This window comes from Magnolia sinica, chromosome 2 (assembly GCF_029962835.1).
Source record: "Magnolia sinica isolate HGM2019 chromosome 2, MsV1, whole genome shotgun sequence".
NCBI lineage: Eukaryota > Viridiplantae > Streptophyta > Magnoliopsida > Magnoliales > Magnoliaceae > Magnolia > Magnolia sinica.
Genome location: NC_080574.1, coordinates 104,061,963 through 104,084,072, shown reverse-complemented (window position 1 = coordinate 104,084,072; position 22,110 = coordinate 104,061,963). Strand labels below are relative to the sequence as shown.

General features: G+C 40.6%; 1 protein-coding gene and 1 non-coding gene across 2 annotated transcripts; both read left to right on the top strand.

Moving 5' to 3' along the window:
* Positions 1-1,484: 1,484 nt before the first annotated feature.
* LOC131238336 (small nucleolar RNA R71) lies at positions 1,485-1,588 on the top strand. The gene has a single exon (XR_009167737.1). It is a non-coding gene; the product is annotated as a small nucleolar RNA R71 (small nucleolar RNA).
* An 11,882-nt stretch (positions 1,589-13,470) lies between these two features.
* Positions 13,471-18,919, top strand: LOC131237337 (abscisic stress-ripening protein 3-like). Its single transcript, XM_058235042.1, has 2 exons — positions 13,471-13,881; positions 18,454-18,919. Exons 1-2 carry the CDS (start codon positions 13,561-13,563, stop codon positions 18,634-18,636), a joined length of 504 nt encoding a protein of 167 aa, XP_058091025.1. The 5' UTR covers positions 13,471-13,560; the 3' UTR covers positions 18,637-18,919.
* The last annotated feature ends 3,191 nt before the right edge of the window (positions 18,920-22,110 follow it).

Sequence of the window (22,110 nt, the reverse complement as noted above, 5' to 3'; positions counted from 1 at the left end):
TCAACATCTTGGACATGTAAAGTATAAAGATTAATATAAATTGAGCAAAAGAGATCACTTGCATGGCTCACCCAAATTGAAAAAGATAGAGAACAAAGTATGTGGTGTAGTCATATAGGCAAACAAAGTAAGAGTAGTCACAAGAAAGTGAACTCAGCCACCACAAGACCTCTTGAACTTCTCCATATGGATTTAGTTGAATCAAATAGAACAGAAAATAGAAGTGGTCAGAAATATTTTCTAGTTGTAGTTGATGAATACACTAGATATTCATGAGTAGATTTTTTAAGAGAAAAGCCTGATGCTTTTGACGAAGTCAAAAAGCTTATAAAACACATCCAGATTGAAAAAAGAATTGTCAGTAATTAAAATTAGAAGTGATCATGGAATTGAGTTTGAAAATAGGTATTTTGAGAAATACTGTAATGACCATGACATATTACATGAATTTTCTGCTCTAAAAATAGCTCAACAAAATGGGGTTGTTGAAAAAAATAGAGTTTTAGAAGAAATGGCTAGCATGATGCTAGGTAAATAGCATGAAATTGCCTAAATTCTTATGGGCTGAAGGTGTAAATACTGCATAAAATATAATTAATCATGTTTACATAAGTGTAGGAAAAAATAAAACAACTTATGAGTTATGGTTTGACAAAAAGCCTATTGTTAAATATTTCCGTACTTTTGGAACAAATGCTTTATTTTACGTGACCGAGAAAATTTGGACAAATTTGAAGCAAAAAAGCGATGCGGGAAATTTCTATGATATGTTTTAAACAGTCAAGCATATCATGTTTTAAATAAAAGAATTGAGGTTATACAAGAATCTATAAATGTTCTAATTGATTATCAACTGATCATTCCTAGTCTTGACCAAGATGATAGTGATACTGATATCATTGTGGTTAATTAATATGAACCATCATCGTGGTTAAACCTTAACGAACAATTTTGAATGAATTTTTGAACCATATCCTCTTAGGATCTTTTCTAATTTAGTAGATTGAAATTTGATGGAAAAGTTCTTTGAGGATTTCTCTCCGTATTGGTTGTTTGCCCATTCCTCTAACTGAAGTTTGGATGGTTCCTCTTGCTAGGATTATACGTGTTTGAAATGGGGGCATTAAATGGAATTTGATAATTATTCACATCATTAGATTTATCATGTAACAACTCTTGGAATGCACGAATTGTGGGACAATCTTGAGTCAACTTTTTTTGTGAGATCAGTTACCCTAGCATTCACATTGTCTTCGTCCCTTAAGATGTATATTCCTCCATTTTCTCTAGATTGAGTTGGTCTTACATTGGTGGCCTTTGATGAGGTATCCCATGATTGCACGTTTTCAGCAAGTACATCGAAATAATCCCATATGTCATTAGGATCCTTGTTCATGAACTTCCCGTCGCACATCATCTTTACGAATTGATACTTGAGCGAAGTCAGTCCATCGTAGAAAAAGCTTATTACTCGCCAAGTTTCATAACCATGATGTGGACAGGAATTCAAAAGATCTTTGAATCTCTCCCATCATTGGAAGGTCTCTTCCTCTTTTTGGGAGAAATTCATGATCTCCATCCTTAGCCCATTTGTTTTATGAACCAGGAAGAACTTTTTAAGGAACTCCCGGGTCATCTCAGCCCATTTCTCGATTGATCTTGGCCTTAAGGAGTGAAGCTAAGACTTATCCTTCTCTTTTAAAGAGAAAGAAAACAATTTCATTCTTAAGATGTCCTCAGAAACATTGTTAAATTGTAGGGTTGCTACGATCTCATCAAATTCCTTGAGATGTAAATAGGGACTTTCAAAGTCAAGTCCATGAAACTTCGGAAGTAGTTGGATCACTCCCGGCTTAAAGTCCATGTTTCTTGCATTGCGTGGAAACACCATGCAGGAAGGTGTACTCGCCCTCGCTGGTTGGAAGTAATCACACAACGTTTTAGGTGGATGAACGTTTTGCACATCGATTTCATCTTGTTGTTCTTTTACGGGATGGTAAGGTTGATTTGCAGCAATGTTTTCTGCTAACTCAGAAGATCTCAAGGTGTGTCTAATTCGGCGATGGATAGGCAAACCTTCGACTAATCCTCCTTCACTTAAGAGATGTAGAGTGTTATCATGTACGTACTTGGGCATGAAACACTTTAAGTCCTAATTCTAAACTAAAACCTAAAAAGAAAATTACAAAAAAAATAAGAAATCTGAAATCACTATAACAAGAAGATCAGTTGGAATGATATTACCGGATCAATGATTCCATGTTAGTTTCTACAAAACAGAAAAACAATGCTACTATCTAATAATTCAGAAAAACCTGATCCTAAAAAACACAAAAAAAAAAAAAAAATCATAATCCTAACCTACTTCTAATACTACATGTAATCGAAGTCCCCGGCAACGATGCCAAAAACTTGTTATGATAACCCCAAGTGTAAGGCTGCGATGTAGTAATAACTCGGTATGACCAAGGTCGTATCAACAGGGACTTGCTATTGTGCGATTTCTAAAATACATTAAAACTAAAACTAGAATTTAAACTATCTACCAAAATCTGAATTAAAAGAGTACTTATGGAAGAAACTATCAAAGATTTATATATATATAAAAAAAACTAGAGTGCCAAGGATCCACGTATAATTCCTTAATGTTACTTTATTTTATTCAATTAGATCACACAACTGGAATCAAAGTCTTATCCTCTCCAACCAGATAATGGAGTAATTAAATCATCATCCATTCATCAAAACAGATTTGAACTTCATTGAATTGGTTCCCATAAAGCATTAACGTATTGATCGTAAAGAATTCAAAGTATTTATTGTGCCCAGAGTTAATGATAAATCAATGGATTTTACAGACCAAACGATCACAAAACATGTAAGAAAATATCAATAATCTTCCTAAGCATACAAAGTGCCCGGAGTCGATAATGGATCAAAGTAAACTAGAAGTACTTCTTCATTCAAACTAATATCCATAAATTGTTCAATATGAAAATTAAATAACTTGAATCAAAGTAAAATAAATATTAAGAAAAACCACAAGCTTCACCTCTTAGATCTAGCTAAGAGATTAATCAACCATAAATATGATTGAGCTAAAACTTTCAAAGAAAAATATAAAAACTAACTAAAATCGAAGGATTGAAAAGGGGAGAGGACTCCTTAAAGTACTACAACTCCTTTCTCTACTCCTACCTTAATTCGTCATTAAAAACTCCAAAAACATCCCTTTATATAAGCTCGATTCGCATCGACTTCAAATTCGACTTGATTGACTTGATTTCATGCTGATATCACAACTTCGATGGCATCTTAGATAGCATCGAGCTCCCATCGAAGAGTCCAGATGAAATTGAAAAACTGTCTAGCAACGAACTTTCAAAATTACGTATTTTCTCGATGTCATAGAACCTCTTTTGATGGGATCGAAGAATGCTCGAATATATCCAGCAACAAAATCAAATTTTTCTGATTTTTGCAGTGGGATCAAAGTGGCTTTGATGGCATGGACACTTTCTTCGATGGCATTGAAGTTGTCACCAATGGAATTTAACTGTCGAATTCTACACTTCCGATTTTCTGCACTTTGACTTCTTGATTTTTTTACTTCTTCACTTAGATTTTCTGCATTAAATCTATACTTTAAGTATCATTTTCTCCTTACCTTTTAAAATCACCTTGTAAGAGAAAACATATGTAATTAGATCAATCAAGCACATTTATGTTTATAAAACCAATGCATAACAAGGGAGAAGTATACACTATTTCACTCTCAACAATTATATTTTCAATAAGCACAAGATCGCCTGATCCAATCAATAATGAAAAAGTTATGAGAAATTTCATGGGATCGTGTGATGTTGAAAAAATCACAATCGAGGCTTTGTCCAAACCATGATAAATGTTTTGTCTCATTTTTAAAAGTTCAAATAGTCTCCAAATGAAATGATTCAAGAGCTATTCGAAAGTTTGTCTAATTATTTTTCGAACGTGCATGAGATTGCCTCGATCTGACCTGTAATAAGAGAGTTATAAGTGTTTTTATGAAACCACGTCATACCGAAAAATCGCTATAAGGGTTGTTCAAACTACAATTGTTCTTTTGGGCCCACTCTCAAAAGATCAAATGGTCTACAAATGCGATGATTCTATGTTTATTAAATTATTTTTCTAAGAGCATATGATCACCCTGATTTGACTTATAATGACGGATTTATGATTATTTTTTAGAAATTGTGAGATGCCAGACAAATCACTATTATTGTTTGCAGTAGTTTGTCCAACCTGTAATGCTTATTTACCATCCAACCTGTTGATAAGGTAACATGTATCTAAGGGAAAGCACAAATATCAACTCGTTCCAAAACTTGTGTACCCCTAAAAAGTTTTCAACTATAGTTCAATCTCAACCGTTTCTGTGTTGTGGTCCCCCTGAGATTTGTATCCGCCTCATGCCCTAAAATGAGCTGGGAAAAATGGAAGGGTAGCGTGGATAAAACACATACATCATGGTGGGCCCACGGAGCTTTGACACCTACCGGCTCTAGTGTTGGGTCACTAGCCAAACCGTGTCTGTTGCCGGCAACCAAGTTTCATCATTAAATGGTGGGTTTTTTTTTCGGATCATTTGTTACGTGGATCCCGCTCAAGGACGCGGATTTTCCCATAAGCCTTTTGAAGTAAGTTCCTCCACAGGGAAGCCGGTGGGCCCACTTTGATGTATGTGAGAAATCCACCCTGTCCATCGGCTTTGCCAATCATTTTAGAACATGCAGTAAAAACGAAGGAAATAAATTTCTAGGGTTGAAACCTTCCTGGGTTAACTTAATGTTTATATCCCATCCAAACAGTTTAGAAGGTCATATGTACGTTTAAAGTGGTCGTTCAATCTTCATTGTTTCCTCTCATGTGTCCTACTCGAGTCTCAATAGGCATAAATTTTAATAGCATGTTCTAAAATGAGCTCCCAAGACGGATGGATGGGTGGATTTATCACAAACATGACGGTAGCCCTAACTAGCTTCCCGGCGCAGGAACTTCCAGCAAAAGGCTCTGGCAGGAAATCCGCGTCCCCCACTCAACGCACGATTCAGATTGTCCACGGATAATTGCGGTTTGGAAGACGTGGCTCTCGCCTCTCGGTGGAGTCTGGCAAACAGCATTGCGATAAATATGATAGAGATTATGAAAATGTCGTGATATTCACGTGGAAATTTTATAAAAAGGTATCATTGTGAAATATCTCATATTTTCAATACGTCGGCATCTTTTAATTTTTCGGGATTTTATTGGGATATTATCGTGATTTTAACATAATAAATATTTAAAATTAAACTAATTAATTTCTAATGTTTGAAAATTTGAAAATTATTTATTAATTTATAAAAATATTTTTAAATATTTTATTTTCAGTGGGAACGAGATTTGTCAGTATGGATAACATGAACCTATTTCTATGGAGAAATCCGCTGGATAAAGTGCAGAGGATGGTGATCTACCACCGTCCTCAACCATATTTTATTAAATGCGTGAATTCCCTGATCTGTGACCAAATCCTGTACGATGTGTTGCAACTATATCCGTTCCACATCGTCCTATTTTTCATGATCCGGACCGTTTATATGATGGACTTAACTCCATACATCCAGATGATCGAAGTCTCACTCTATCCTTTAAAACATGGAACGTTTTGATGACCAATTGCTTTGCAGCGGACTTGTGTAGGTAGCTTGTCTAGGGTTTCTGCAAGTGGGACAACTTCAAGTACATGAGATCAACAACGTGCATCAGGTACAATGCCTCTTGTTTTTACTTGAACCGAAAAATAAATCTGATTCACTACTCATATGGGCCACCCCACAGGAATTACGCCTGAAACCTTTATATTCATGCGCTGTGACCCACCTGTATTTTGGAATAAAGTGATTTTTCCAGAATGCTTTCATCCTAATGAGGTGATTTAAATGAATGGATAGGATGAAATATAAACACATGGGTCCTAAAATAAACTAATGGTGCACGTTACATCTCAACCACTTCCTTTTGTGTGGACTAACGAGAAAGCGATGCGGATTGGAAAGTGCCCGTGTACCAAGTCGGTAGGTGGGAGGATTTGATTGGCTGGACCCACAGCTTTTGAAACATGCTTACATGATCTTATCTCTTACAAGGGAGTGGATTAGGTGCGGCTGGTGCGGCACTGACTATGGGCCAACGATTCATCCGATTCTACACTTCGCATTAGGGCAAGAGATAAAAAATTGAAAGAAATCCATTTACCAAGTGGACCACGCTCATGAAACAGTTGTAATTGAATGCATATTTAAAAACTTCCGAGGGCTCGCCATGGTATTTATTTCTCATCTAACCGGTTGATAAGGTCAGGCAGATCTGGATGCAGAGAGAAAACAAATATCAGCTTGATTCAAAACTTAATGGCCACTCACCGCTGTTTCCTAAGTTTGGTTAAATCTGAGATTTGGATATGCTTATGTTTAATCTTATGCTCTGAAATATATATATAGATGGTGTGGATATACTACACATTGATCAAGGTGGTCCCACGGTTAGAGCTGCACCGAGTTAGGTGGGAGCGGAGTGGCTGGTGTACCGCACATCAGCGATCTGGCTGGTGTGGGTACCGTCGTGCGAAGATAGGTTGTCCAAGGATATCAAAGTTATATGGCCTCAAAATGATGTATTTATTATATTCATACCGTTCATCTATTTTTTGAGATCATATTACAGCATGATACAAAAAATGATTCATATCCAAAGCTTGAGTGTACCACACGAGAAATAGCAGCGTGGATAATGATTCTCACCGCTAAAACATACGTATGGTCCACCATAGCATTTATTTTTCATCTAATCTGTTCATAACGTCACACAGGCCTGGATGAAGAGGAAAAATGAATAAAATATTGATCCAAAACTACTGTAACCTTAAAAGGGTTTCAATGGTAGACGATCAATCCTCCACGACTTTTTGCAGTGTGGTTCATTTGATTTTTGGATCTGTCTTATTTTTAGTTTCAAGCATTAGAACAAGCTCCCCAAATGAAAGGACGGTTGGGATATAACATATACCTCATGGACTCACGGAACTTGGTGACGTTAACACGCCAAGCCAATTGGTGGTGCGCGGTAATCCGCTTCCGAGTTTGGCGAGTCCAAGGGGAAGCCGATTTCCTGCTAATTCCTTCAGCGGAAGTTCCTGCACAGGATGCTGGGTGGGGCCACTGGGATGTTGACATACGAACTAAAATTAGGTGGATACAAAACTAAAGTGGGCTGCAATGGTAAATAGTGTTAATTCAGTGAGCACTGTTGGAACATTCTCATAGTTATTAAAGTTTTGTATCAGTCTATACCTTTAGTTTTTGTAGTTCATCCCATTGTGAATGACCTTATAAACGGTTTGGATGGCATATAAACATCAAGGCGGAGCCCAAGAAGGTTTCAACGGTAGACATTTCTTTCCGCAATTTTCTCTCTCGTGTGACCACTTGAGCTTTCTATCCATCTAATTTTTGGTTGAGATGAGCTTTAGAAACGGATGGACGGGGTGGATTTCTCATAAATATCAAGGTGGGACCCAGCCAGCATCTAGCTTTCGCAAGAAATCAGCGTCCAGTCCAAAGCATAACTAATCCGCTCCACTTGTCTCCGCATGCAACCCAATTAAATCCCGCCATTAGCGCCGTTCCGGTGCCGACTTCGGGAGAGGCTGTGGTAGTACCAAATTAATGCCCATCTCATTGCATGTGGAGGGAGAGAAACCTTTACTATAAAGGGCCCACGGTGATGTATGCGTTTTATGGAAGCGGATTGTCTAGTTTACCACACACCAGCTATATAGCTGCTGTAGGTACGTGTCGCGCGAAGACGAGCACTGACGCTCCTCGAGCTCCAAGTTGTACGAACGGTTCAAAGGAGATCAAAGTTACATGGGCCTCATGTATTTATTATATCTACACTGTTCATCTATTTTTAGAGATCATTTTAGAGCATTATCCGAAAAAAAAAAGGAATCATATCCAAACATTATCTGGACCACACCACAAATAGCGGTGGAGATAATGATTTTCACCGTTAAAAAATTCATAGGGCCCACCATAAGGTTTATTTTCCATCCAATTTGTTCATAAGGTCACGAAGACTTGAATGAAGATGAAAAACAAATTTCGTACTACTGATCCAAAACTTTTGTGACCCCAAAAAGGGTTTCAATGGTAGACATTCAATCCTCCACTGCTTTTTGCGGTGTGGTCCACTTATAGTTAGATCTGTCTTAGTTTTTGTCTAAAGCCTTACGACGAGCTCACTAATTGTATGGACAGTTTGGATATAACACATACCTCTTGATCATACTTACGTCAATTCGTGGCAAGCGTGATTGCGGCTAGGCTCAGTATGGTGCTCCCTTCCATTATCTCGCCTCAGCAGGGAGCCTTCATCTAAGGCAGATTGATCTCAGAAAGTATAGCTCTGGCTCAGGAGCTCTTTAGGGACTTTAACAGGAAAGTTCGGAGTGGAAAACATCGTCCTTAAGCTTGATATGGAGAAAGCGTGCGATAGAGTGGAATGGGCCTTCCTCTATCAAGTTCTTTCTCGCTTCGGATTCAGCCCTCAGTGGATCCAAATGGTTGAAGCCTGCTGGGGAAACGTTTGGTTCTCAGTTCTTATTAACGCGCGGTTCTCCGGCTGGTTTCTTCAAATCTTCAAGGGCCTTCGGCAAGGTGATCCGCTCTCGCCCAGTTTGTTCATCATCGTTCAGTTTATTCATCATCGCCACGGAGGTCCTTAGCAGGAGTCTCACAGGCTTGGTGGATCAAGGTCTTTGTCATCCGTACAAGTTACCTCGTACCTATCCCCAGATTTCTCATCTCCTTTATGCTGATGACACCTTGCTGTTTCTCAATGGTGGTAAAGTGTCTCTTCGGAAGGTGTAGGCTTTCCTTGATGCTTATCAGTCTGATTCGGGTCAGGCCATAAATCTTAGGAAAAGTTCCTTCTTCGCTTCCAGAAATCTTTCGCCTCTCAGAGTGAGAATGGTTGAGGATTTGCTAGGTATCTCCAAGTCGTCAGCGCAATTAGTGTACCTGGGGTTCCGATGGCGGATGGAAAAGTTAAATCATCATCTTTTCAACCCCTCCTTCATAAGATTGAAGGCTACATAGGCGATTGGCAAGCGAGATGCCTATCTCAAGCAAGTAGATTGGTCCTTCTGAAGTACGTGCTGGGGAGTATCCCGGTCCACACTCTTGCAGCCATGCATATCCTGACGCAGGTTATTTCCTCTCTAGAAAAACGGTTTGCTAATTTCTTTTGGGGTTGGTCTGATGGTAAGAAGAAGCTTCATTGGCGTCGTTGGAATGTTGTGGCCCTTTCTAAGCCAGAAGGTGGTCTGGGTGTTTGGAAATTATCGAAAACGTTGAAGGTGTTCCGAATCAAGATGGCCTGGACTTTACAGTTCAGTGATAGGAAAAGCCTCTGGAGTTCGTTTATGGCCGCAAAGTACGCGGCTGATCTGCCTATTTACCCCTCCCAGTGGTCGGCCTCTGTGGCTTCGCCTTTTTGGAAGGCGATCTGTTCAACGCTTCCATTCCTTGAAGCTAACGTTCAGTGGATTCTTGGCCAAGGAGACTGTAATTTGTGGACTGCGAATTGGACGGGCCTCGACCCTCTCCAAAATTTGATCTCTGCCCCGATCCCAACCTCGTTATCATCGCTCCAGGTGAAGCACTTCCTAGACAGGGCTGGCTCGCTGCCTCCCTCCACTGTGTTCTAGTTTCTTCCGCAACATGTTATTGATCACTTGTTCCAGCAAGGTTTTTGTACTTCAGAGGGTCCGAACGTGCCGATATGGCCTTTTACCTCGTCGGGGTCTTTCTCGGTTTCTTCAGCCTGGGCAATGAGTAGAATTTTTCACGCTCATATAGGATGGGCGCAGTGGGTGTGGCATATCATTTTGTCTCCCAGGATTTCGATATTCATCTGGAAGGCCTTGAACTCGGCAATTCTAGTGGATGTGGCAGTCCAAAACCGCGGCGTTCACCTTGCTTCAAAATACAAATGCTGCAGGTCCGGTACAGCTGACGCTCCTGCTGCAGAGTCTCTTCCACACCTTCTGCTAGATAGTATAGTAGCGAACCAGACGTGGAATTGGCTCGGGGTCCAGTTCGGTATCAATGTTTTCCAGGCTTCTTCAGTTGAGTCGAGGTTGTTGCAGTGGTGGGGAGCAGGGCAAGGGAGGCGATATTCAAACTCCACTAATTATCTCGCTCCGACCTTCCTGCTATGGGAATTACGGAAGGCGAGGAATGCGGCCAGGTTTGAAGGTAAACCCCCCACAACAGGTTCCGTTATCCTTCGAGTTTAAGGATGGCTCTCCATCTGCGTGGGTCCCCATCAAAATGCTCTTCAACCGCTGCCTTCTGTTGCGTTTTATGACCAGCAGGGAGACCGCCATACCGTGGTAGGGGCAGTCCGTTGATCTCTTCTTCCAGGCCGTCTCCTGACAAAGTTGTTGACGTGATGAAATGGGTAAGGCCTTGCTAGAATTGGGTTAAAGTGAATGTTGATGGCTCCTCTAGATCCAACCCAGGTGCAGCGGGCAGCGGCGGTATTTGTAGAGGCGATAGGGGCCAATTCCTGTTCGCCTTCTCCTTGGGGTATGGTGTCGGTTCCAACACCTACTCTGAGCTCTGTGCGGTGTATGATGGGCTAAATCTATGTTTAGCCAGAGGCCTCAATCAGATCATTCTTGAATCAGATTCTTTGTATGTTGTGAAAGTTCTCAATGGGGTATCCAAGCCGGGTTTGAGATGGAGGTACTAGATAAATAGGATCAACAGGTTGATGAGTAAGGGCCGGATCAAATTCTCTCATATCTTTAGGGAAGGAAATGCCTCGGCGGATGCCTTAGCTAGGCAGGGTAGTGATGTTCAGTGCTCCTCCGTCTTTGAGGAATTGACAAATCTCTCTCCTAGGATCTGTGGTCTCTTATTCTTAGACAAGCTAGGGCTGGGGGCGATTAGAGAGAGATTGCGTAGGTAGTCAGTAGGCTGTCTTTTCTTTGATTCTATCTTTTCAGTTTTTTTTTTCTTTTTTTTTGATATGATAGGTTTCTGGATCTTTTTTCTCCCAGGGATATCCGAAAGCTATATTTGAAGCCTTTTTCAATGAAATCTCTATTCAAAAAAAAAAAAAAAAACTTACGTCAATACAGCCGTTATATAGCTGGTGTGAGGTACACCAGCCAATCCGTTTCCGTGTTTTATCTACAATCCCATCTATTCGGTCGCGGATCAGAGGAGCTAGCGTCGCTACTGAAGTTACGTCACCAAGTTCTGTGGACCCTACTATGATGTATGTGTTGTATCCAAAACGTCCATTCATTTGGAGATATTATTTTAAGGCAAGACCCATAGAACAATGCAGATCCAAAGCTTTAGTGGACCCCACTAAAGAAAACAGCAAGAAGATTGATGCCTACCGTTGAAACCTTCCTAAGGCCCACCATGATGTTTTTTCGAAATCCAACCTGTTCAAAAGTTAACAAAGACATTAAAGAAGGGAAAACACGAATATCAGCTTGATCAAAAACTTTTGTGGCATTTAGAAGTTTTTAACGGTGGTATCTCTCTCTACTGTTTTCTGTGGTGGGGTCCAGTTGAGCTTCGGATGTGACTCATTCTTTGGATCTTACCCTAAAATGATCTCTCCAGATGGATGAACTGTGTGGATACAAAAAATACATCATAGTGGGCCCACGTAACTTGGTGACCTCACTTCACTTCATAGCAGTCTCGCTACTCAACTTGTCAGTAGCCAATCCGCGCCGCATCTATTCACATCATTAGCTGCCGAGCATATATATATATATATATATATGCTCGTGTCTTCAAGAATGATCCCAAAAAATGACTGAATGGGATGGATTTCACCCAACCATGACTTTAAACCCCACCTTAACTTCGCACCGTAGAAACTTCATACGGTCAATGCTCGCAGCCGGGACGGAAGCACTCAACTGGTGAAGGCCATTTTCCAATCTTATACGCAGGAAGAACCTACGTGGATCGACCTCGAGCAGTCAACTGGTCGAGGTCCTGTCCTACCCACACGTAGAAAGAACGAACATGGATTGACTGCATGGATGAGGCACATATATCAGTCTGCACACCAAGCAACTCTTCCACCAGGGCAGGACTTTGCAGGGCCCACTGTGATGTATGTGTTTTATCCATGCCATCTAACCGTTCCGGCAGATCATTTTAAACCATGATCCTAAAATTGAAGCATGCCAAAAACTCAAGTGGACCACACCATAGGTAAAGGTGGAGATTGAATGCCTATCCTTGAGAATTTATCGGGGCCACGTAAACTTTGGATAAAGCTGATATTGTGTTTTCCCTTTCATTAATGGTCCGTGGGACCTTACGAAAACGTTGGCAAATCAATATCACTGTGGCCATGAAAAGGACAAATAAACTTATCAGGTTCACTACGCGATCCGCGTCCGAGAAACACGCCCATCTGATCCAGGCCACCGCGGAAAGAACGCGGATTGCGTCCTACCGACGCCGGGACGGCAATCCGTCCGGGCAGGGTTCTGTGGGGCTCACCATGATGTAAGTTTTTTATCCACGCCGTTCGTCCTTTTCCTCATATCATTTTAATAAGTTATGTAAAAAATGATGAAGGTTTAAGCCTTAAGTAAGCCACAAAGTGGGGATTGAACTTCCACCATTAAAAACTTCTTGGGAGCTGGAGAAGTTTCGGATCAAGCTTATATTTGGTTTTTCACTTCATCCACGTCTACATGAACTTATGAATAGGTTGGATGGTCGAAAAACGTGACGATGACCTTTAGAAAGGTTTCAACGGTGAGTGTCATTATCACTGCAGCTTCCTTTGGTGTGTTCCACTGGATCTGTGGACCTGCCTCATTTTTAGTATCAAGGCATAAAATGATATGATAAAAGCGATGAACGGCGTGGATAAAACACTTACATCAAGGTGAGCCCCACAGGAAAGCAGGAAACACCCATGTGTTAGTTTAGCACCAGTTAAGATATAGTAGGACTCATCGTACGATGGCACTTATGAAGAGCAATCTCTACCACCCAAATTGTCCGTCCCATCGTCGATGGATCGTAACTCCAAAACAACACTAATCAAGCAATCCCAGCCATTCATTAAACGTCATCAAATGGATCGTTTAAAAAATAAAAACGCACTCGCCTGTTAATATAGTTATGCTGCATCCATAGATACTTCAACTATGTGGACGGGCTGGATTGCCGTACAACTATGCCAGCTGCATGTTTGAAGAGTCGTAACCTTACGGATTCTTTTTTAAATGGTGTAAAACTAACAGATCAGATTCTACCCCGCAAAGTATGCAGCGTAAAGAGGACTCTCTTCCTTTTTCTCTTTATAAATAACCCCTCCTTGTTTCCACTAATATCATTCAAAACTTCTCCTCCTGAGTCTCTCTTTCTTACTTGCAAATCTCTGGTATTTCATTCCTCTTTCTTCCTTTTAACAATGGCTGAGGAGAAACGCCACCACCACCACCTTTTTCATCACGATAAGCCCCCCCAAGAAGCTTACTCGGGGACCACCGGCTACGGCGACGGCGACGGCTACGGCGCCGGAGCTACTGAAAAAACCGGCTACGGAGACGGCGACGGCTACGGCTACGGCGCCGGAGAAAAAACAGGCTACGGCTACGGCGCCGGAGTTGCTGAAAAAACAGAATTCGTTAACGAGACAGCCGAAGTCGACTATGAGAAAGAAGTGAAGCACCACAAGCACAAGGAGCACCTCGGCGAGCTCGGCGCTGTTGCCGCCGGTGCTTTCGCTCTGGTAATTCTCTACCTATCTTACCCAGTGGTGTTACGCAGTGGGTGTTGATGGTGCTGTTGTTGCACATTTTCAACTGCTTGGCTGTTGAATTTTTACTTTGGTTGTTTGATTGATCTTTTGATCTGGTTCTTTATGATAATGACCCGTTAAAAATTGCTTATCTTGGTTATGATCGAGATTGGCTTTCAGATCCACACCGTTCGTCTCTTGGATTCTGATATGGATGAGCTGTGAGCCAAAAATCAAACGACGTGGATTATGTACTATCCCGCCCTTTCCTGGCTAGTAACGGACATGGGCTCTAACGGCCCACCGTGATATATGGGTTTTATCCACACCGTCTATCCATTTTTACATATCATTCTAGCTATAAATCTAGAAAAAAGGCAGTTCCAAGACTCAAGTGGACCACACAGTTGGAATTAAACACTTACCGTTGAAAACATTTTAGGGGCCACGGTAGTTTTGAATCAAGCTGATATTTTTGTTTTCCCTTCATCCAGGTCTATGTGACATTATGAACAGTTTGGATGGAAATTAACCATCACGACGGGCCCTAGGAAGGTTTGGACGGTGGGTGTCATTATCACCATTACTTCCTATGGTTTGATCTAGTTGATCGGTAGATCTTCTTTATTTTTAGGCTTATGCTTTAAAATGATATGGAAAACCGGATGGACAGTGTGGATTGAGCTTATAGATAACAGTGGTCCATCAGAACCCTGGGTAGTACCCAATCCTTGTCCAAATCAAACCGGTTAGAGAACTTTTGATTGACCAACGTTGACCATCATTTGGTAATTGCTTAACCGTCAACTGACCTTTATTCAAAGGTCCGGTCCTCCAACCAGCCGCAAAGATCATTCCATAAGTTGATAACTGTGGTCTTGCGTATACAGACCACTTGTGCGATCTTGGATAAAAGTCATGATATGACGAGGTCCTTTCTCTTGTTTATTTTGGAGGAATGATTCCGGTGGTACCAGTACCACCGTAAGCTTGCCGTGGGGAAGACATAACGGAACCCATATATGAAGTAATCCAACCCGTCCGTCTATCTGATGCACGGCCCCTTTTACTCCACCCACCCTTGATTTGAAACGATGCCTATATTAGTTGCAAAACTGTCTTATTTTTGGATGCGGTTTTACTAGTGACCCAACACCCAATGGGAAATGGTACCATGACCATGAGGTCGAACCTCACGGTCACTTCCCATGAGGTCGAGCTGTGTGGCCCCATTGTGATGTGTGTCGAACATCTACCCCATCAGTCAGATGCACCGTTTCTTGGTGGGCCACCGGCTTAAAAATCAAGTCAATTCATAACTTGGGTGGGCCACACCACATACAACAGTTGAGAGGGGCTATCCTCCCATTAAAACATTCATAGTCATTTATTGGGCCCACTGAGATGTGGTTCACAAATCCAGCCTATCCATTGTGTGTGTCCTAAATGGATGAGGGGTCAAACTAAGTTTCAGCCTAATCCAAAACTCAAGTGAGCCCCACCAAGTGCTTTTATATGTTTTAGGCATGTCTTCACATGATTTTAGATGGCATGGCTTTGTTGTTTGACACACATCACGGTGGGGCATACACAGCTCGACCTCATGGGAAGTTCCCATGAGGTCGACCTTATAGGTGCAGAGGTTCCCACCAGATTTAGTGAGAAAATTTTCAAAACACATCACACATGATGTGACCCAAAATTGGAAAGAGTCTGGATTGAATGCCCTATAATCAAAACCTTATTAGGGCCCACAATAATGTTTATTTGCTATTGATAAGCTCGACTAAACCTAGATAAGTAGAAAACCCAAACATTTGTACTTAGATCCAAAACTTTTGTGACCCAAAACTTTTGTGACCTAGTAATGGTCAGTCACCACTGTTTCCCATGCTACCGTCCACTTGAGAATTAGATCTACTTCATTTTTGGGTTCATGTCTTATAATGATCTAGAAAAATGGATGAATGTAATAGATAAAGAATATATACATCAAGGTGGTCCCATGGTAAGGGCCACACCGTCTTGGGTGAGGCAGGGCCAGACTTAATCGGCTTCCCATATGGAACTTGAGGTATATCTAGTAGGGAGATCTCTCGAGGGCTGACTGTGATTTCGGTGTGAAATCCACTTCATATATCATGCGTCAGCTTAACTAAGGACCTGATTCCAAAAAACAGGTAGATTCAAAACTCAATAGGACCTGACTCCAAAAATCATGTAGATTCAAAACTCAATAAGGCCACTGGGTTGGACACCCACCATTGAAAGATTTCACAAAAAAGTTTCAAATTTGTATGCTATTTATTTTATTTTATTTTTTCATTGTATTAACCTTCATCCTGATGTGATTCACATGGGTTGATTGGTATATAAACGTCATGGTGGGTCCCGGGAAGACCTGGTGAATGCTTTTGTCTCTACTTTTTTCCTTTTGTGTAAAATTTTGGATCGAGCCTCATGTGGCCTAACGTGGTTTGGCGCTAGTTAGATATTAGACATCATGTGGGGACCACATATCTTTTTCTATTGCCCGGCGCTTTATTGGGATGGATGCCCTTTTTTTTTTCTTTTACACACGCGCACACCCCCACACACTCACACTGCAGTGGAGTTTCACCACCTATGGATACTCGAACCCTTGACCGGGTGTTGAAACTCCCGAGAGTCTACCACCGGAGCAAGTGTAAGGATCCAATTAGGATGGATGCTTATTATTATTTGTTTAATCGGTAATTACATGGATGCTTACGTGGTTAAGACGGCTCTTTCTCTATTATTATTATTTTTTTAATTTTTTTTATATTATTATTATTTATTTTTAAGTATCACTTCCTCTTCTTTCTTCTTCTTTTTCCATCAAAATGATCGGATTTTGTTTATCTTCTATTTCACTTCTTAATCATCTATTTCCAAGTCACAGATTAAAAGAAATAGGATTGTCCCACTGTTAACGAGGTGCCTTTTGATGCATGGTTCATCATGCATTGGTGCCCTACATGTGAATGTTCTCCACCAGTCAAAATAAGCCCCACTATTTGAGGATCCCAAACAAAGACAGGGAGATCCCTGTGGCACCACATGACCCAAACTATGTGGGCCACTCCATGATGTATGCATTTTATCCATGCCGTCCATCCATTTTGCCAGCTCATTTTAGAGATGATCTTGAAAATAATGCAGATCCAAAGCTCAAGTGGACTACACCGTAAAAAACAGTGTGGATTAAATGCCAATTGTTGAAAAGTTCATTTGTCAAGTGAGCCAGCGACAAAAACCTTCCTATGGTTCACTGGTTCACTAAGGTGTTTATATGCATCCAAATTGCTCATGAGTTCATTCCTATCGGGATGAACTCAAAACCAAAAACTTTTTGACTGATCCAAAACTACTGTAGCCCTATGAATGTTTTAGCATTGGACATTCAATCCTCACTATTTTAGTCATGAGGCACACTCAAGTTTTGGATCTGCCTCATTTCTAGGCTCATGTCCTAACATGATCTGGAAAGACTGATGGATGGGATAGATTTCTCACAAACATCACAGTGGCCCCACTCACAGGCAATCCACATCTGTTGCTTTTCGGGCTCATCCATGTGTATGGCATTCAATCTGTCCATCAAGGTCGCCTCCCAAAGTTACACTGATTAACTATTATGTGGGTTACCACCTGAATTTGGAGATTTTTGAGTGTTCTTATATTAAATTCTATGTTATGGGCCAACTGATGACTGGATGGGGCATGATCTTTTTGGGGCCTCACTTTTTCACGGTGGGCCGATTGGATGCTCTATACACACAACCATTGTATTTTACCAGAAAGTTGGAGAAGCATAGATAAATTATTTTTTATCCATTAATGTGTGGTTCATGGTACCTAAGGTGTAGGTTTGGCAATGGGTAGTTTCAACCCACCGCCAATCAACGGGTGAGTCATGGCTCTCGCTGGCCCAGCCTGACACTGAACCGGAACCCCACCACCACACCGTACTTAACTTCTAGTCCTCCAATCCTCTATGACACTTGTTCCTCTTTCCCTCCGTGATGCTGTATATGTGAAATCAACTCCGTCCTTCAAGTCTCCTCTTTCATGCTAGGCCTACAGTCGAAAAAATAGCCAGTTCCACTACTCAGGTGGGCCACACCATAGCGAACAATAGAGATGGGCTGACAAGCCAACTGTAGGTTTGTGTGTCGAGACAGCATGGTATACTATAATCTTTCATCGAATCGTTTTAAAAAATCTGCCTTGTCCAAACCTCATGCCGGCCAAAGGGATGAAATAAAAATCTGCCTTATTCAAATCTCATACAGGCCCAGTGTGGAAGATACACTACTACTGACGACTATCTACTAGGTTGTTAAAAATTCAACCGCTATCATTCTAAAACTAAATGCATGAATCAAATGATTTATGATCATAGTATGAGATTTGTTTCTCCAGAAAGTGGTGGCGAATCATCCAATAGTCTACTCTAAACATTAGAACAAGTTTTCATTTGTTAGACAATAACTTCATGTCCGCTTACATTCTGTGGTCGGTTTTGTTTGATTTTATTAGCATGAGAAGCATAAATCGAAGAAAGATCCCGAAAACGCACACAAGCATAAGATCGAAGAAGAAATCGCTGCCGCTGTTGCTGTAGGCAGTGGAGGATTTGCTTTCCACGAGCATCATGAGAAGAAAGAAGCAAAGGAGGAAGAAGAGGAGTCTCATGGAAAGAAGCACCACCATCTCTTTTAAGAGTCTCCGTCTTCGCAGCTCATGTATGTGTGTAATAAGTTTTAGACTTCGCAGTTCATGTATGTGTAATAAGTTTTAGACTCTCTATGTTTGTCCGTCGTTCGTACGTGAGCGGACTCCTAAGTATTTAAAAAGTCGTGTGTTTCTTCGCATATGAACTAGTTTATGTGATTATGGGTCTGTATGTACTTAGTTTCATTCATGTTTTTGTGAGGAGAGCATGTGCTTTTAGTTTAGTTGGTTTCTTAAAATAAAAGTTAGTTGTGAGTCTTTCTATGATGAATGAACCTTTTAACTTCTTTTTTTTTTAATGAATCTATCGTATCATTTCTTCTTCTTCTTCTTTAGAGGGAGGTGGGAGCACACCACCTATTATTTTTTTTCTTGTTGGTGCATTTTGTTCCTTTGCAAGTCGACTGAACATATGCCCAATCCGAATTCCTTTATATTCTATCCTAAATTGACCTGAACCAACTCAACCCCATTTTTTGGGCATGATTTGGGCAACACTGGATGAACAGTGTAAATATGGTCACGTGGGACACATAATATCTTTATGTTATGGGTAAAATATATGGAGGACAGCTCACTTATGGGTGATCTCCAAAGAGGCGTGCCGTGCACTTGATTTTGAAATCGTCAGGACTATATATGTCAGTATTAGAGAACGTGTGGGGGAGTTATCGACAAGATAAGAATGCTTTCGACAAATGGCTAATATGATCAAAATGAGATAACTACTACTTTACACCTGGCGATATCAGAGATTGTCATATAGGCAACTATTATTCTTATGACTACCTCATGAGCTCTATAAATAATAGAAGAAGGTACGAAGAGAAAAATCCATAATTACTTAATCAAATCACAATCACCCAGTTGCTTTTATCCCTTAGCTTTTAGGAGTAGTTTAGTAACTTTTAGTCGTAACTGTAATTTCCTTCCATTTGAACACGTGTGTTAAACCTGAAGGAAGACCTTAATTTGAAGAATCGTCCACCCACACTTATCCGATGGGTTGACAATAGCTTGTAATCTTTAGTGTTAATCGATCCTTGCTCATCAACGTATTGCTCTAGGAAGCACTCCACTGCTCTTAAGCCAAGTCGGTGATTTTGACTTTATTGGTAAGTTCACCCTTTTCGCATCCATTTCCGACTTATTTCCACTCAAATACATAATTGTTCCACCTTTGAAAGTCCTTGATTTTTCAAGGTAAAAAATGACTCATTGGAGGAGTATCCCCAACCTCCGGAATTCACTTGATATTGGACTTGATAGTTGGCTCAAAAGACGGCAGGTCGTGTTCCCGACCAAGCACTACTCTATCTTGATGCCAAGGGTCAATTGTTTTGGTTTGAACTAGACCCAATCAGTTTTGGCACTCCTGCATCTTCACACATGCATCATGTGGCTGAATTCCAGACCAATACCATTTTTGGCATACCTAGTGGGGCTAGTGTGCAATTGTTAGTTGAGCAATTTGATAATGTGAGTCGTTGATCCACTCAAAATAGTGGTAACATCGACGAGCAAGATCCACATCTGGCTCCAGAAGCATTTCAGATGTTGGCCGATCTTGAGGTTTGAGAACTAAGGCCTTCGATAATTCCGGAGGTGGAATCATCATCCTAAAATAATATTTCTTTTGAGCATTTCACTAGAGCAATTGGTGATATGCATGCAAGTTTGCAACAGTTAACAAAGCAATCTAGGGCTCAGGTCGAATCTGTCAACCGTATTTTAGAATTTCTAACAAGAGATTCCCCGACGTATGACAGTATAATACGGAGGCTCCTTTTTTGAAAACGTTCCACTGAACTACTGATTTCACCTCCACGGAATATTCAGTTGAATCAAGGGCAATTCGCTTCATGGAATATTCAGTTAAATTAAGGGCAATTCACTCCACGGAATATTCAGTTGAATCAAGGGCAATTCGCTCGAAATATAGCACCCTAAATTAGTGTTAAAAGAACTGTCGCAATGGCCGACTAAACGAATATAGGGAAATATCGATGGACCCCTTGCAGGATAGTTCATGCCAAACAACGAAGCACTTGAGGGGAATGGTCGCAATGGCCGATCGAATGAAGAAGAGGGAAATATTGGCGTTCCCCTTGCGGGATGGTTCATGCCGAACAATAAAGGACTTGGGGGACAGGGTCCTTTTATGAAACCACCTCATGTGGTTAACCCAACACCTCAAGACCTTAGAGAGATAGGTTTACCTCAGACAATGGACTGAGAAGAATTGGTTAACTTAATACAAGAGGTTACAAACCAATGACATGGTCATCAAACTAATTGACCAACATATTATAAGCCTTGTCCTGATTGGGTCGATAAACTTGCTGATGTACTGAGAGACTATGGAATTATTGATTTTACTATGTTTTCAGGAGAATCGGGTCAATCTATTGTATAACATATTAACCATTTTACCATGTAATGTGGTGAATATTCCAATAATGATTTTGCAAAACTGAAATGACTTCTAAATTCCCTAACCGTTATTGCTTTCGCATGGTATATCTTGTCGATGGCTATGTTGAAAAGATTAGGAAAAATGAACAACGATCTAATTGGAATTGAAGTAATAGTCAACGATTTTGCAGGCAGTGTAAAAGATGCATAAAGAGATTTTGCCGATTAAGTTTATGGTTAGAAGTAAGAAAACACTAACAACCTTCTTTATAGTACATTCATCCTCTAGTTATAACGTCCTTCTTGGTCGAGATAAGATTCATTCTAACTTCTATATCACATTGTCTTTGCATCAATTTGTTGTTTTTTGAAATCACAGGAAGGTCAAGTTAGTCTAAGCTGATAACAATCCATTCCAAGCAGAGTCCAAGTCGGTTGAAGCTTACTATTATGAGGATGAAGTTGGCCCACTAGTTTTCACCAGACAAGATCAGTTTGGCCGACCAACTAGAATTTCATCTAAAAAAAAACCTACCAATCAAAGTAAAAGACAAAAGTATTAATGATGAGCTCACAGTTAATGATGAGCTTGCTATGCTGACAATACCCATGTAACATCAACCAAAGCAATCCTGCGTTGTAAAGGAATTAGCATGATTATGGTCTCAATAAAGGAGCAACGAATGGCCGAAGTCACAACCCTACTTGAAAGGATCAAGCAAGCTTAGAATAGACGAGAACTAGAAAACGGTTGTTTTATTAATATAACCGAATATTTATTAGAGCATGATGAGATTTTCAAGGATGGCATATCCTTTAAAGAATTGAAAGTTGAACCTATAAAGTTGGATGCTAATTCACACAATGGTATATTTTCCTGAACTCAATCACATTCACATTGATTTCTCATGATATGCATCAGCGGAAACAAGATATACTGAAGTTCGGAGAAGAGTCTAAGCTATTACATCAATCACACAAAATGTCCACCTAGATGGGGACATATTACAAACCACAATACTTGAATTTGAAACTGTTCTACTATAA

What these genes read in the sequence shown, in the direction of transcription:
- LOC131237337 (XM_058235042.1), top strand. Translation starts at nt 13,561, where the DNA reads ATGGCTGAGGAGAAACGCCACCACCACCACCTTTTTCATCACGATAAG. An exon ending in CCGCCGGTGCTTTCGCTCTG is followed by an intron (nt 13,882 to 18,453) that starts GTAATTCTCTAC and finishes TGATTTTATTAG; the next exon opens with CATGAGAAGCATAAATCGAA.